General features: G+C 39.2%; 2 protein-coding genes across 2 annotated transcripts; both read right to left on the bottom strand.

Moving 5' to 3' along the window:
• Positions 1-668: 668 nt before the first annotated feature.
• LOC115735297 (probable serine/threonine-protein kinase PBL3) lies at positions 669-4,301 on the bottom strand. The gene is made up of 7 exons (XM_048283299.1): positions 4,090-4,301; positions 3,949-4,046; positions 3,140-3,459; positions 2,905-3,040; positions 1,933-2,069; positions 1,713-1,836; positions 669-1,166 (listed from the first exon to the last, which is right to left on the bottom strand). The coding sequence occupies exons 2-7, from the start codon at positions 4,007-4,009 to the stop codon at positions 829-831; spliced, it is 1,116 nt and encodes a 371-aa protein (XP_048139256.1). The 5' UTR covers positions 4,010-4,046; positions 4,090-4,301; the 3' UTR covers positions 669-828.
• A 1,212-nt stretch (positions 4,302-5,513) lies between these two features.
• LOC115735300 (syntaxin-61) lies at positions 5,514-9,217 on the bottom strand. Its single transcript, XM_030666490.2, has 8 exons — positions 9,099-9,217; positions 8,362-8,442; positions 7,943-8,056; positions 7,580-7,693; positions 7,157-7,347; positions 6,123-6,213; positions 5,872-5,937; positions 5,514-5,730 (listed from the first exon to the last, which is right to left on the bottom strand). Exons 2-8 carry the CDS (start codon positions 8,413-8,415, stop codon positions 5,620-5,622), a joined length of 741 nt encoding a protein of 246 aa, XP_030522350.2. The 5' UTR covers positions 8,416-8,442; positions 9,099-9,217; the 3' UTR covers positions 5,514-5,619.
• Positions 9,218-15,719: the final 6,502 nt, after the last annotated feature.

Here is a 15,719-nt window from a genome sequence, read left to right as displayed (position 1 = left end):
ATAATGCCAATTCGTCTGGTCCGCCTTGTATGTCAGTGGATACCATTCCGGCTAGTCACAGCCAACCATACAGGAAGTTGGTTGGCACTCATAGCAACACAAAAATCTGTGCAAAATATTCCAAATTGATGTGAAAAAAGCTTGGCCGCAATAAATAACTAGCAGCATGTCACTTAGACATCTCATAATCATTAAATAAGCGCTTTAATGTTCCAGTATCCATATCTCTCCAAGGGGAAGTGCAGTCATGGAACTAAGCTTCCAAAAACAATTTGTGAATCCAATCCAAGAAATAGGTATTTCCTAATCATGCAAAGATGTCAGCAGATTGGATTTGCAAGGAACATGAGAAGGACACCTTGACAGTTGAAAGAATTTCAGGGGAGCAGGACATGTCAGCAGCAGAGACCATAATTTTCTCAAAAGCTTGTTAAGAACAGCATCGTTTTAACTTGCATGTTCTGTGATGGAACTTGAAGATTTGTATAATATCTTTTTGATTTTGAAACAGAAAGGACAAAAGAAATTGGAACAATCTAAACAAGACTTGGGAGACCCCGACTTTGGTACTGTACTTAGACCACAAAAGATGGTGGGTCAAGTCATAAACCACCATTGTAACTAACTTTTGAAGTTGCGTTTCAACTTTTATCTGCTTCGTGGCATGTGAAAGTTTGTAGCTTTTCACTCCTTTGTTGATGAAACAGCTTTTGCATACTGACATAGCAGAATATGAATTCATTTATACATAGGAATCATACACTAGAGTAAGATCATCTTAATAGTCATAATGCGTCTGTGTATGATGCTTTGTAGTCCCGCGAAGATCTATCTCGCCGGTTGCCTCGGTGGCTGCTTCGTTGTCTGGAGTTGCTCTAACAAGGATAGGACTTCGGTCATGGGCGGTCTATTCTTGGGATCTGTATGGAGGCATTGCAGTGCAAGAGCGGCCGCGCCTTGAGCTTCCTTCTTGAAGTATTGACCTCCCAACCTCATGTCCATGATTCTCAACACTCGTCTCGTGTCATTTAGAAACGGCTTCGCCCACTCCACGAGAGTCTCGTCCACAAACCCACCCCTCTCATCATCCATCGCCCGCCTTCCTGTTAGCAACTCTAGCAAGACAACCCCGAAGCTGTAAACGTCGCTCTTTGGGGTTAAGTGACCTGTAATTTACAATCGGTTAGCAGAGATAACAGCTCACAGCTTTTCATGCATCTGCTTTTCATCTTGACATAACAGAAGAAAGTCACATGCACGAGGTTACATAAGAGAATTGAGCAATTGTGGTCAGCAGAATGAAGAATTTGAGTAATCATGGACCGAGGAGTAAAGATGCCTCTCCAGAAATTGAAGTATATAATGGTCGACAGATTGTTTTGCCTTGGTTTCTTATTTCACTTGGAGGCAACAAAGGAACCTCGAAATATATGTGTTCTGTATAATGTTTGACAATTGTCTGTAAGAAGGCCATATCGACGGTCTTATGCAACTGAGATAGATTGGCTTTTGACATCAGATGGATCTCTCAAAATGGATGAACTGATATTTAAGTATGCAGAATAGTGGAGATTTGAAGCGTATTATACAAGAGAAAAGAATGACGAAAGTCAGCTACTAATATGACAAATTCAAAGGGTGTGGTCAGTTGCTCAACAACACTTCGATGATAAGATCACAAATCACATATCTCACGGAAAAAAGATTTTGACCTGTCGCAACATATTCAGGTGCTGCATAACCCTGAGTTCCCACCACTCGGGTGGAAACATGGGTTTCATCTCCACTAGGGCCATCCCTTGCCAAGCCAAAATCTGAAAGTTTTGGATTGAAATCCTGCATACATGGAGCTACTCAAGTACTGCATGAAATGTCAAATCCATATCACAGGTCTACAGTAGAGCAAATCAAAATTTCACTAATGAAGCATACCGAGTCAAGCAGAATGTTTGACGCCTTCAAGTCACGGAAAATTACATTTGCGTCTAAACTATGCAAGAAGGACAGTCCGCGGGCAACACCAATCGCAATATTCATCCGCGTAGACCAAGCCATAGGTTGAACACCTTCTGCACTAAAACAAAAGGCAACCCCGTGAGAAACTATGCTTCAAGCGCAGGACGCACTACCACAGGAACTGAACTTTGTAAAAGCAGGCTTTTCATTTAAACCAACAGAAGAAATTAATTTGGGGCAGAGTGATGCCGTCAAATGCTGTTGCACAACATAGGTTATCCGAACATTCAGCTCAATAATACCCACTGAGGGATACAAACTGCTGTGAGCCACATGCATCAGATAATGTCATCAATTGGTGGAATCACTTCTATAAACCCTCCTCAATTGCCGCTCCTCCAACAAGTTTTCTCAACGCAGCCACGAGACAAATGACAGAATGCAACATTTGGATAATAGTATCAACATACTTGATCACACTAATGAGCTAATTATCCAGGCTCGTTGGGAAGACTAATAGGACTATTTTGCAGTATTACCTTCCAACTCACCTTGCTAAGCACCCCAATCCCCTTCTCAGGAGACAACGAACAATAATACAAACTACAACTGTCATGCACGAGTTCATAACTGAACAGCTGGTCACAGATTTTTTTCCCTTTCTTTGAAATATGTACATGTAATTAAAAGCTTGTTTCTTTCTCGCTAAGCACAACAAACTCATATATATATATATTCTAGCTCTTTTGGCTGCTGACTCCCATGGGCATGGCCAACTCTCACGACTTGACCACATGGATCATACTATCTGAGAGAACTAATGGTAGTGACATTTTCGTGGATTTTGCCTTCTACATTAATGAAATATTCAGGAATCTTTGATCATGAAAAACAGTGCAATGTGCGAACCAGCATACGGTAAATGCTAGCTGATGGAAAAGAACTTACTTCTGAACAAATGGTTCTCCAAACTCCCCTTTGGCATGCATTCATAAACTAGAAGTCTATTGTCTGACTCTGAACAATACCCAATGAGTTTTACGAGATTTTCATGATGAAGCTGACCTAAGTAGTTGACCTCGGCCTGCCAAGTTGGATGTCAAAATTTACTAAATAGCATAACAAAACATGAAAGCAACAAAAAGAAATCTTGAAACAAATTTGCAAAATGTGGAATACATACAAGCCACTCCTTATGGCCTTGGAAGCTCTCTGGCTTGAGTTTCTTGATGGCCACCACAATCCCGATTCCTGGTTTAGTGGGGACTAATGTGCTCTCATCGATCCATCCCTTGAAGACGAACCCGAAACCTCCCTCCCCGATTAGACTCTCTGACCGGAAGTTCTTGGTGGCATTCTTTAAATCGCTGAAGCTGAAAGACTTCAGATTGATAGGGGCAGACAAAACGACTCCCGATGCAACAGGAGATTTTTCTGGATTCGCAGAAGTCGGCCCCTCGCGACGAGGGGCAGACTCCGAACCGGGATGATAATTCGCACGTTCTGGATGAGAGGTGGCACAAAGCGAGCTATGGTAAATGTTCTCTACATCAGCCAGGATAAAGTGAACACTAAAAAGGAAGGGAAGCAGAAGAAACAGGACATGCAAGTGATTCACTGGCAGATGCAGAGAAAATGCACATCTTATGCACATATTTAGGACTTTCCAATTGAAACCTTGCTACTCTGTTTCAGCTGATCAAATTCTGGGAGGAAATCAAGCGAACATCGTAAACGGTAAAGCTCAACTTCAGAGAACTACAAGTACAAGAAAGATGAAGCAGGGAAGTTAAGAACAGAGGAAGAAACATGATCAATCACAATATGAGAAACACTGAACAAGAACAGCCTAGTTTCTTGCCAAAAGTCAACGGAAAAAATTCGCCATTCAATAATTGATCCAGCGCAACACAGCCCAACGAGAAAGGAATCACATCCCGATGGAATGCATTTCCAGAGAAAGAATCAGAGAAGGAAGAGGAGGAGGCTGACCCGAGAACTTGTTGGATGATGCATGCGCACACTTTGCAGGTTTCCTCCAGCAATTTCCCATATGCAGTACTCGAGGCTCTTTTCTTGGCAGATGGCTCGAGACCCACTTGAAAAAATTGTCAGCGAAGCCAAAAAAGTATCAAGATAGATTTATTCCAGACTTCAAGAAGGCTCTGCTAAATGTGCCCCATTTCAGAGAAGGTCAGTGTGAATTTGGAGGAGCTTCGGTAACAGGTAGTCAACATGGAATTTTCCCATGAATTAGAATATTCTTTTTGCTCACTGTAACTACTGCAAAATCGGTACTTGCTTTGGTCCCGCTTTTGATCTTACTGCGTTGGCAGGAGATAAGACCAAGACCAAGAGGCTGACCAGCCCCACTCTCCTCCCTCCCTCTCTCTGTACGTGTGAACACAGGAACTATTAATGATCATGACAACCTTATGCGTTCATTATAGGGAAGAGGAAATTTCAAAGCTGGTGCATTTGGGTCAAGACAGGATAATGTAGCAGACAGAAACGAGTCAATCCCTCTCTGTTGGTGGTGTCTGACACGTAAAGTTGATCCCAACTTTGACTTGGATGAGATAAGTAGTATACTTGCTCTTAAAATGATAGGGAAAGACCCAAAAAGAGACATTAGCTTTTCTGTTAGCGTGTAATGCCGTGCTTACCAAATATCCAAAGATCATTACAATTTGAGGATTGTTTGGCGAAATGAGCTGTGAACCTCAAAAATAATTTTATATCGGTCCGAAACCGACCCCCAAGCCCCCTCAATTCCTATCATATTATTTTTCATTTCTCTGATAGGAGAAAAATGCCAGAAAAGACTTATGAAAGCAAAACTTTGTACTTTTTGTTAAGCTTTTTAAGGACATGCTCAGGTACAGACATGAGCAATGAGCATTATACTTGCTCTTAAAATGATTGAGAAAGGCACAAAAAGAGACATTAGCTTTTCTGGTCGCGTTCGAAGCTGTTCAAATCGGCTCCCCACTGTGGCTTCGAGCTAAGCACAATCCTCCATTGCAGTGTCCCAAACAAAATCAGGGACCAACTTCAAAGATTAAGACACTAATTGGCTCCGACATGAGACCTCCGTAGAACCGTGATATGTCAAAGTGCTAAGATTGTCTCTCACGAAATCGGACGTCGTTAGAACTTTTCATTAAAGTCTGTCTGACCTTGGTCAAAAGAGAATCGGAAGTCTTCCTCACCTAAAAGCTAAAAAGTTTTCACGCACTGGATATTCATAAAGAAAGCAAGGTTCGGACCACATCCATAATTAGGTTTTGTTACTCTGCTTTCCCTTCTAGTTTTGGATGATTGATTGGTTTTCATAGTTGACAGAAAGCGACGCGAGTTACGCCTCGAAGAGGGGGTATGATGCTGAGCTTTCCCTTGATCACCAAAGGGAATTTTCTGCGTCACTTAATTCGATGTGATAAGCCTTAACTTCGACAGCGAATTCTAGTCTTAGCATTCCAAATCTGGAAGAACAATTGGAAGTTTTAACACGGAATTCCACTATACCAGATTCTCTTTTCCTCAAAAATTTCACGGAACATGCCACTCTTTTCGTCTCTAACTCTTCCAAAAGAGTTCACTAAAAAAAAAATGAAGTCCCTTCCACGGGGTATAAACATCAGACACGATTGTCCCTTGGCCTCAGGTGAGGAAGACAAGAACAAATAATATAATGAACAGAAGTAACAAGAACAGTATCATCATACATTGCCCCTTTGCACCAGCCTTCTTCATGACCATGGCAACTTTTTTCTGCAGAAGGTAATAATGTGGGGTTAAAGTAAGTGAATAGTCAGTCATCAATCCCAGCAGTAATTCCCACATATGTTATGCACAAATTGGTTTCCATAAAGGAAGCTCCTACTCGAACCAAACTCGCAGAAACAATCGTACCTGGACAAAATCGAGACGATTCGATGTACTCTCCATTTCATTGCCCAAGTCATCAATAATCCGGTCCTGAAGAACCATAGACTGGATATCTCAGTATAATACCAATCAAAGGGACAAAAACTGGCCAATATTTAAAGAGAAAAAAGCATCTACTAACTGCCGAGAAAACGAGACACAAAATTGCTTGTAATTGTAAAAACGCGGGAAAGAATCAGCAGAGGCACTTCTTGTGAAGTACAAGAATGATGGACCTGGGCAAGGAGCTCATCGTGTATGGTAAGCCCAATTCCTCCTATTCGCTCAACACTTGCACTCAGTTCATCCAACTCCTCATCCTGCCGCCTACGAGAGCAAGAAAAGAAACAACAGCGTGCAACAAAAGTAAGCTTTCTGAAGTTGTTTTTCAGGAATACTGAACACGAAACATAAGATAACTACACGAGGAGAATGCATGACACCAAGACAAGCCTCCAGACGAATAGAGAAAAAGATGAGTTTAGAATGTTTGATACTAGAAGAGACTTTTAGGTGTTTCGGGAGGACTATGTCACCCATACACGCAACCAATCACAGAGGACAAAATCCATGCATTTCATTATCTTTTACACCAACATGTTGTAGTCCGTGGTTGGTTGGATGGACAGATGTCATGCTCCTCCGAGATGATCTAAAAATATCTACCCTTGTTACTAAACGCTGAGGAGTAATGAATGGAAATGTCAACTCAAAGGTGTGAAAATCTTGACGCTGACAACCATAGGTATTATCCTTGTATTCCCCTAACAGTGTTCTTCTGTAAAAATCATTCGATCTACCCAGTTTGCAAGCGGCTCACTAAGTCACTATTATGACTAACTAACACTCCTTTTCTTTTTTTTTCCCTTTTCTGTAGCTAGATGGAGTAACTAAAAATTCACTGGCATCAAATACTTCTAAAACAGATATGATTTCATGATGGCATAGTCGCCAAATGCACATCACCGGTAGGATGAGATTTGGAAGAATCCAATGGAAAGGTTTGTTTTCCACCACATGACACAAAGAGATTTTTATCAAGAGTCTCTATTAAAGTTCCCATGAAGGATGGAGCAGTAAAGATTTTCAATAATGTGAAAACTGCAAGGTTTTGGCTGGTTATCTTGATTAATAAACCTATCTGATGCCAAGAGGTTTGATCTTTATTCAATAAACTGACAGACAAACCAACAAATATCTGAAGCAGATCTCTTGCAGACCTAATAAATTTTTTGTCAGAGCTTGAGAAGCGAAGAAAACAAGAACATACTTTATGAGAAGCATCTGCCTGTCAGATTCTGATGCTATAAAATCGTCGTTATCTCGAGAAACATATTGATCAGATCTACTTGGGTGGTTGGAGTCCGGAAGCCTCAAAAGTTCTCGGCGCATCCCATTAGCACTGGCAGTGCTCGAGTTGTTCTCTTTTCCCACTATCACAGCCCTTTTCACAGCTCCAACCTGTAAGGAAGCTTAGCATTTAGGGAGAGCAGCAGAAGCTAAAACCAACCCAGAACAGGAGATCTCCACAGACTTTGTTAGTTAACAAAAAAAGAAGTATTTCAAAATGTATATTTTACTAGGGTCCTCGTGCTAGTATGCTTTTTAGGCCATTTTCAAAAGAGACTGGGAACCAGTTGGACATATCTACATCCTGTTGGAGAATTATCGCACATGGCTTTATAGAATATACCTCAGCTCGAGCAGAGGAGGTCCACCTCCTTCGTTTATCGAGCTCAACTTCAGTAATTCCATACAGGGCAGGATCTTTTGCAGCAACAGCAACTGTTTTGTCCAACTCATCCACCTTCATTTAGAGAGAATTATCTCGTAAGTAGTAGAAAAATTTACGTAATTAAAGGAAAAGAAGCAGATGTGCTCTTAGCCATTCGCAACTGAGGAAAAAAATGGAAAATATGCACCCAAAAGAGAGAGGCACAACCAATTTGCTTTCTTGCTAGACCTTTTTTATGACGCTTAATGTCAATAATAGCAGAGAAGATGTTTTACAACCAAGTAAAGCAAACAGCAAAAGAAGAACAACAAGCATATGTACCTGCCACTCAATGCTCTCACAATTAGCCAATAGCTCCTTGGTAAGATGTGCACGCTCTCCATCATCCGAAGGTACACGTTCCCAGTGGTGAAAAGTAGATTGCAACTTATCAATCTATCCAAACAGAAGATCAAGTCATCACTTACTAAGGATATCCGACTGAGTCTCAATCCCTACTATGCTATGTGAAAACGAGTTCAACAAGTAGCTCCATATAAATCTGCAAAGAACTTCACTAAGTCTCCTTATGCTATGCGTGTAAGGTTCTTTGGATTTAAGTGATGTAGGAAAGCAAGGGACTAAAAGAATATCAGGGTATCTTAAGTTCGAACTAGTCAAACATTCATTGACTAAGGGTGGATAACAGCTCCATTAGGAAGTAGCCAAAAGTATTGCACATTAATAATAACCAGACTTACAGATTCTTGAACCTCCTCTTTCACGATGTAAAATGGATCTTGAGCTGAAGACATCTTGTAGAAAACTGGCAAGACTTTGTCCTGAAAATGAACAATGTACAACCCTTTTAACATCCAAGGCGAATGAGCATCAATTGGCCCAGAAACAACATGCATGTCCATGCTTATAATTCATGCACCGCATCATGCCAGTTTACTTGCAAAATATGTACTAGCGCTGCCTTGATTGGACAATAGACGTCGACTATATAACATTTTGAGTTCTAAAACTATTCCTGCCAATGTCCATAACTACACCAATCTGCATTCATCAACTATCTTCAATGCAATAAGCCAATGCAGCAGCCAACATATTCAGTTATAAACAACTTTGTCGCTAGATTTGACTCAATTCCGTTACAAAATCAATCTCCACTATCGGGATAAGAAAGAGATCTAGCAAAGCACGGGTCCAGAGAACTTTTAACTTCGCTAGAGCAACATTAAAGAAGCTCAACCTCACTTCCCTGCCTAGATCGAGATCTATCACATCAAATTCCACCCCATCCGACAGCAATTTCTACAACCACACCAAGAAAATCACTAACGAATCGGATCGAGCAATAACTAATTCCACTCCACCGATCCGTCGCCCGTGCATCGTTTCACAGATCACGCCCTCCAGATTTTCGCGCCTAACAACCACACATCCCGGCAACTTCGCCGGGGAAAAACCAAAAAGACAGAGCCATGCATACCTGAACGCTGACAAACGGTGTTCCTGGCCGTCGGCGAAGATCCCACAACCGGAATCCAACCGAGGAACCAAGAGAAAGCGGCTCGATTCGCGGAGAAATTCAGGCTCCAGCACTGCGATCGATCGAATCAGCCATGTAATTCTCTGGAATTGCAGGGCCTCGCGGAGAGAGTGTTTCCAACGAATGAACTCATTGCCTTCGTTGTGACACCCAAAAAAAAAAAAAAAAAAAAACCGCAAAATTTCCTTTTCCTTTGCCAAAATTACATTATACCGCTGTTACTATGGTTGAAAGAATAATCCACTGAGATATTTTTTTTTTTTACTTTTTTCGCATCGAACCAAACGAATAAATAGGCAATAATGTATCGTATATCGATCTATATTTGATTGTGAATATTTGAAATTTTTTAAAACATGTGAATATTAAGATGTAATTTCGCATATAACATTTTTAACGATTCTTTAATAAGCTCTTACTACTTTTTATTCATCATTTAGGTCAATTTACTTACCTATTACTTATAAAAAGAATTATGGATGTGATTAAAAAAATTGCCAAATGTAACCTCTTACATGATATTGTAGATATATTTTCTTTTGCGTGAGTTCAATGATACATTTACTTTTCTAGTTTCTTGATTACCACCTCGTCTTTACGGAGCTTCCCTCGACACTAATCATCACCACCGGTATTGTCAACCGTTCTCAAGTTACCGCTTGCCATTGCTACCACCGTGATTGTCCCCACACCAATTTGGCAACTTTTGTCACTTGCCCTCAGGCAAACACCGATGATCACCATTATTGCCGTCTCGTCGGCTCTATATTTTTGTGAATATGTTCTTCAAAAAAAAAATTTATTCTTTTACATACTTGAAATTCGGAATAAAATTCGAAGTCACACACATAAACATAAGCACCGAAAAAAAAAAAGGGTATTTCGAAGGTCGCATCGACCGGTCAAGAAATGTTTGGATGGTCGCTTGCTTTTTAAGTTATTGAAAGTGCCTAAGTAGCCCTTGAACCATTGTGGCCCAATCCACCATCGATATATCCTTTTTGTTGTAATTGGGCCCATTTTAAAGGTGCATGTTTGTTGTGTTTTTTTTTTTTTTTTGGAGTAAGAGGTGCATGACCAACTTTTGGTTATTATTGATAAGTGATAAACCTAGTCGAGGAGAAGAGTGTTTGGGCATTTATAAACAATATTACCGATAGCTTGAAAGGAATTGACAACTCGTCAGCAACAACACAATGTGAAGTTATTGACGAGAGCTTTGAAGTTTCTCGATAAAATCATCGATATGATAGTGAGCAACCGAAGGGGGTTGTTTTCACGTCCGTTAATTTAAGATTTGGGTAGCTTTGTTTGAATAAGTGTTCGTGAAGTAATTTCCACAAACTACCATTAGGAAGTTACTTTTTTTTTTAATTCCAAAGCTATAACCGCCTATAGGAAATTGTAAATACTCCAAGTGTACTATTTGTAAAATCCTCTCGAATCAATCAAAGCACTCAACGTTCTCACAAACTTTACTTTTTTGTACTTTAGTCGTAGTTTAGATAATTCATGGCCGATTAAATTCAAGCATGTATCTTAGTGTAGTTTTCAAATATTAAATTCTGACATTGTATATTTATCTTCGCACCTTGTCGTCGATAAAATTTCGGCAAAGTGTTTTGTACTTCGTCATCTATTAATTTTGAGGGAGCAAATTTGTCCCTTTGTGATTCATTGAGACTCGTGTTCGGAATCATCACAAAACTCGTCTCCTCTTAATAAATTGAAGAACCAATTCTAGTGAAAGATCTTTCGTCGACAACCATTTTTGGCGAAATAGTACATTATTGTTGATGTTTGATACCCATTTCTAATTGTTCGATTTAAATCGTAATTACTCGATCCACGATAGGCGTTCGCGTCTATCCCCACAACCTCACCTATATACTAAGGCTGCGTATGATAACGCTCTAGAAAAAGTGTTTTTGTTTCCAAAGTATTCCCGGAACACTTTGGGAACACAAACGTGTATGATAAAAAAGTGTTCTCAAAGCATTCCAAGAACACTTTTAAGAAACATAAATACTTTTGGAGCAAAAACAAGAAACAAAAAAATTTTGTTCCTGTGTTATTGAAACACTTTTTAGAAACACATTTGGAACATTTTTTTAGAAATAATTGGAAACAATTTTGTTTTTTAACACACTCTCTTCTTTTTTATTATTGCACGATGTTGACACTTGATTTTTGATCATTTTATTTTAGAAAATTAATAAAATTACAAAATCAACCTTGGAAGCTTTGGCCTAGCCCTAGGAACTAATTTTGAACAAAAAATATTTTGCGTAATTTTTTACATTTTTGGGATTTATTTTAATTATAAAAATAGCCGAAAATCAGGAAAAATAGTATTTGTGGTCAGAAAAATATGAAAAAATAGTCCATATTTTTATTTTAATTCCTTTTCATTTTTTATTCTTAAATTTTTAAAAATTCAGTTTGGGATCACATGCCTTTCATTGAACATAATCTTAAATTGACTAAAAAGTTTCATTTTAAATCATTTTAGCCAATTTTTTTTACTTTTAGAGTCATGACAGGAGACTTTGATACCTGTATCTCATTTCAGTCCTCATGTGTGAAAAAATTGCATAATTGGACTAAAAGGACCTAAATGCACATATATTTTTCATTTTAGTCCCCGATTTCACTCAAAGTGCAATTAATATTTTTCTAGGGGTCCCCGTTTAAAGGTAATCATATTTTTAACTACTTTGGAACATTTACGTGTGACTCATAATTGCAATTTTTCATATCTATAGAAAACATATTTGATATTCTCGTTGTCCAAGTCCAATCCGTCTTCTCGTTTAGTTTTTTTTTTATAGTTGATCTCGTCCATATTGTAATTTGATAAATCATGCATAAATTACTTATACATATATTGGTCTAATTTGATTTAGTAAACTGAACAAATGAGATTTAATTTGATTTAGTAAGTTAAAAAGATAAAGAATCTTAATTTTAACATATATAGTCCCCTTAATTAAATGAAAAAATTAGGAATAATCTTTTTGCAGTTATCAAAAGCGTTTCTTTTATTTTATTTTTTTTTTTTTTGGTTTTGGGAAGAAAAACTTTATGCTTACCGGACTGCGTTTATGTTCTTTTTTTGTTCCAGGAACAGAATTTTTTCCCGCTTTCCAAACACTTTTCTATTTCCAAAAATTGTTTTCGGGAACAAAAATAGAAAAAAGTATTTCTGTTCTAAAAGTTAAGTTTCTCCACGTGAGAAACTAATAAGCCTTAGTCGCAACCCGGACGTTCAGTCGTGATAATGGCTTGAACTTGTAACATCATGGAAAAGAGTTTGACCCTTTTACCACTAGACTATCACGCTTGATTGTACTAGACATGTTTGTCTTCTGCCCAACGACGGAGCAAATTTTTTTTTTTTTTTGCACGAACCCAGATTTAATGGGCCCGGTGCATTTTGATTGTTGGATAGTGTGACCTTCACGCGAGCCTCGTACAATCTAATGGATCGGACGCATTGGTCCAATTTGATTAAAACGAGGATGTATTGTAATTGGGAATCGTGCCCCTCGCACAATGACTTAAGGAAAATCAAGCCAATCAGAAGAGAGAGAGATTTCGAAATTCAATTTTCAGTTGGGATGCATAACGTACGATTGGCTGATCGCATCACGTGCATAATTTGTATATTCGGAATAAATCCAGAATGTACAAAACAAGTTCTTTCTCATCACCTTGAACGCAAATGAAAAATTAATTGGTCGTGCATTAGCAGAGACGATATATATATGGGCCCACGATGCATCGCCAAGCAAAGGTAAAATTCTTTCTCACAGCGTAGGGGCCAAGATAACCTTATTTTTCCAAAATTAGGCCGGGTAGATCCTAAGGGGCTAAGAAAGCCCGTACACCAGAGCTGTCAAAGACCTTCGGAAAAGGCCCAGCTTCATCTTTTCTTTTCAAAAGCCCCCCTCCCCTTTAGCGGCTCAACGCTTGCAATGTCTAATGATTATTCGGTTACAAATGAATATCTCGGATAAGAGCATTATAGCTCCCTAAACTTTTCTAAATTGTTCAACTTGATCTTTGACCTTTTTTTTTATTGCAATCGGATCCTTGAAATACGTACTTTTTTACTCGAATTGACCCTTCTATTAAAATTAAGAGGAGATGACAATTTCATCGCCACATCAACACTAGCCGGTAATTTGATGCTTATGTGTAATTTGTCTTTGACCGACTAGATAAAATGTGAGAAGATTAAAGGGAGAGAGAGAGAGAGAGAGAGAGAGAGAGAGTCCGAATGGCTGTCAAGCCCTTGCCGATTGTTATCGGTAAGTATGAGTCCTTTACGTCCATATATTCGTATTAAAAATCACCGGTACAAGATATTTGGAAACATTCCACCTAACAATCATTGTCCAATCATCGTGGGTGAAAGTACGATAGCACGATACGAGGCCTTGGCCACAAGATTGCTCCCGCTCTTTCCAAAATTCAAATAAAAATCAAAGAATGAAAAAGAGAAAAAAAAAAAACTGAAAATGCAAAGGAGGGAGTAAGAGGACAAAGATCGCCCAATCTTACGCGAAAACGCGCAGACCCGCGGAAAGCCCACGTGGGCGACGGCTCCATCATGCCTGTTTCTACGAATCTTCTAAAGTAGCGCCCCTCCTTCTCGTGCTCGTCTTACCTTTTGGTTAGGTCTCCGTCTCGATCGAGAAAATATTCGGTGGTTTGTTCTATAAGGGAAAGCATTTTCATTTTCTACTCGAATCCAATCGTGAGACGAGGGAAAACACGGAAGAAGATGGCCGTGGCTCAACCTAGACGCAACAGTGGTCGGAACTAGGTGACTCCTAAACATGTTCGTCATGACACCGACGAAGGTCATTGACAGAACGACGCAGACGACTTCGGCCATGGATGGCCATTGGCCAGATCAACGACGGTCGGCCCGATCACGGGGCCGACGACTCCGTCGGTGGTGGTGACGATGGGGGATGAAGGAAGGTTTGGGCGGCTATGGACGACGGAGTGAGGAAGAGAGAGCTCAAAGGTGAAGAGAGAGAATTTATTTAATGTTTAACTGAGAATGTGTTTGTTTCATTGAAAAATTTCATGAAAAAAGAAAATGATTTCTTGGAAATCTTTTTCCATTGTTTTCCTTGGTGGTGTATGATCAAAAACATTTTCCGATATTTGGTTCTCATTTGAAAAATGATTTCAATCTCATTATTTTACTTTAGTTAAAAAAAACGAACTTCTATATTTTATATATTTTTTCTTTATTCTTTCTTCCTTCTTCCTCCATTACAACAGGAATGGTGGCCATAGGCGAGCTCGAGGCTCCTCGGCCAACCGCCATTGCCGAGGTCCGGCGAGCGGTGGAGGTAGAAGAAAGTAGAAAAGAAAAGAAAAATAAAGTAAAAGGAACAATTTCGGAAATTATTTTAACCTATTTGAATTTAAGATTTTACTTTTCTTATTTTGTACACGAATTTCCCGTGGATCGAAAATTATTTTTTGTTGACCAAGTCATTTTCAAGAAACCAAACAGATGAAAGTCCAAAAAATTAATTCCCCCAAACTACTTTCACTCAAACAAACACACCCTGGCGAGCTCGAGCTTTGCCCATGGCCGCCGCTAACCGATTGCTATGGAGGAAGAAAGAAAATAAAGAAATAAAATATTTTAAAATTAAAAATTAAAAAAATTTGATTGAGATAAAGTCATGGGATTAAAATCATTTTTCAAATGAGATCCAAACATAAAAAAAAAAAATTTATTCAGTCACATATCACCAAACAAAGAAACATGACACGCTTTCTTGAAAAATCATTTTCGGGAAATCATTGCCTTTTTCATGGAGTTTTTTCCCCCAAACAACCTTATTTAAATATGAAAAATAGATTTCACATCAATTGTCGACATCAATTGCTGGACACTCGTCAATATATCAGTAGATAAAGACTGAAAAATTACATTCAACACATGATGCTGATGTGCAAAAATAAGGGACGCCTTTCTTTTTCACGGCAGTCTTTGCGCATGCGTACCCAACTCGTCTACTACTCTCTAATATCGCATCGCCGAACATTTTCGCCGATGACCAATGTTTTTAGGGCAGCGCCGCCCTCCTTGGTTCAATCCACGAACTTTCCATTGTCGAAAAAAACTAAAATGGACTTCCCATTGCAATACGGTGGCGCAGAGGAATTGCCACGTCTCACCTTTCGGACCAATTCCGCAATTTGGACCACAATCGTTGCCCCGCACCATAAACCAATAAATACGGTTTTGGGACCGCCCGATTTTGTCAAACATAGGAAAAACGACGTGATGACTGGCAATCGTCTTGATGGGGTTTTGTATGGATGGATTACCTTCGATCCGATTAGCGAGGCATTTAATGCGTGAAATTTGACTCAAGATACCATCAAAAGAGTGAGATATATAAAGAGATCGATACAATAACCTCGACGGATATTCACGGGCACGATCCGGAATCATTTTAATTTTGCCAAACTTCGTAATTTGAAGGCTCCGTTTGTTTCACGGAAAATATTTTCCTCAATTTC

This window comes from Rhodamnia argentea, chromosome 8, assembly GCF_020921035.1.
Source record: "Rhodamnia argentea isolate NSW1041297 chromosome 8, ASM2092103v1, whole genome shotgun sequence".
NCBI classification, from domain to species: domain Eukaryota; kingdom Viridiplantae; phylum Streptophyta; class Magnoliopsida; order Myrtales; family Myrtaceae; genus Rhodamnia; species Rhodamnia argentea.
The sequence above is the reverse complement of the archived record's forward strand: the minus strand, read 5'-3'. Positions and strand labels throughout refer to the sequence as shown.

Coding starts and splice junctions, on each gene's coding strand:
- LOC115735297 (XM_048283299.1), bottom strand. CDS start 4,009: ATGGGAAATTGCTGGAGGAAACCTGCAAAGTGTGCGCATGCATCATCC. Junction 1,837..1,932: donor CAAACATTCTGCTTGACTCG/GTATGCTTCATT, acceptor CCATGTATGCAG/GATTTCAATCCAAAACTTTC. Junction 1,167..1,712: donor ACCTGAATATGTTGCGACAG/GTCAAAATCTTT, acceptor TGTAAATTACAG/GTCACTTAACCCCAAAGAGC.
- LOC115735300 (XM_030666490.2), bottom strand. CDS start 8,415: ATGTCTTCAGCTCAAGATCCATTTTACATCGTGAAAGAGGAGGTTCAA. Junction 7,694..7,942: donor GTGAGAGCATTGAGTGGCAG/GTACATATGCTT, acceptor CTCTAAATGAAG/GTGGATGAGTTGGACAAAAC. Junction 6,214..7,156: donor AGGCAGATGCTTCTCATAAA/GTATGTTCTTGT, acceptor TTGCTCTCGTAG/GCGGCAGGATGAGGAGTTGG.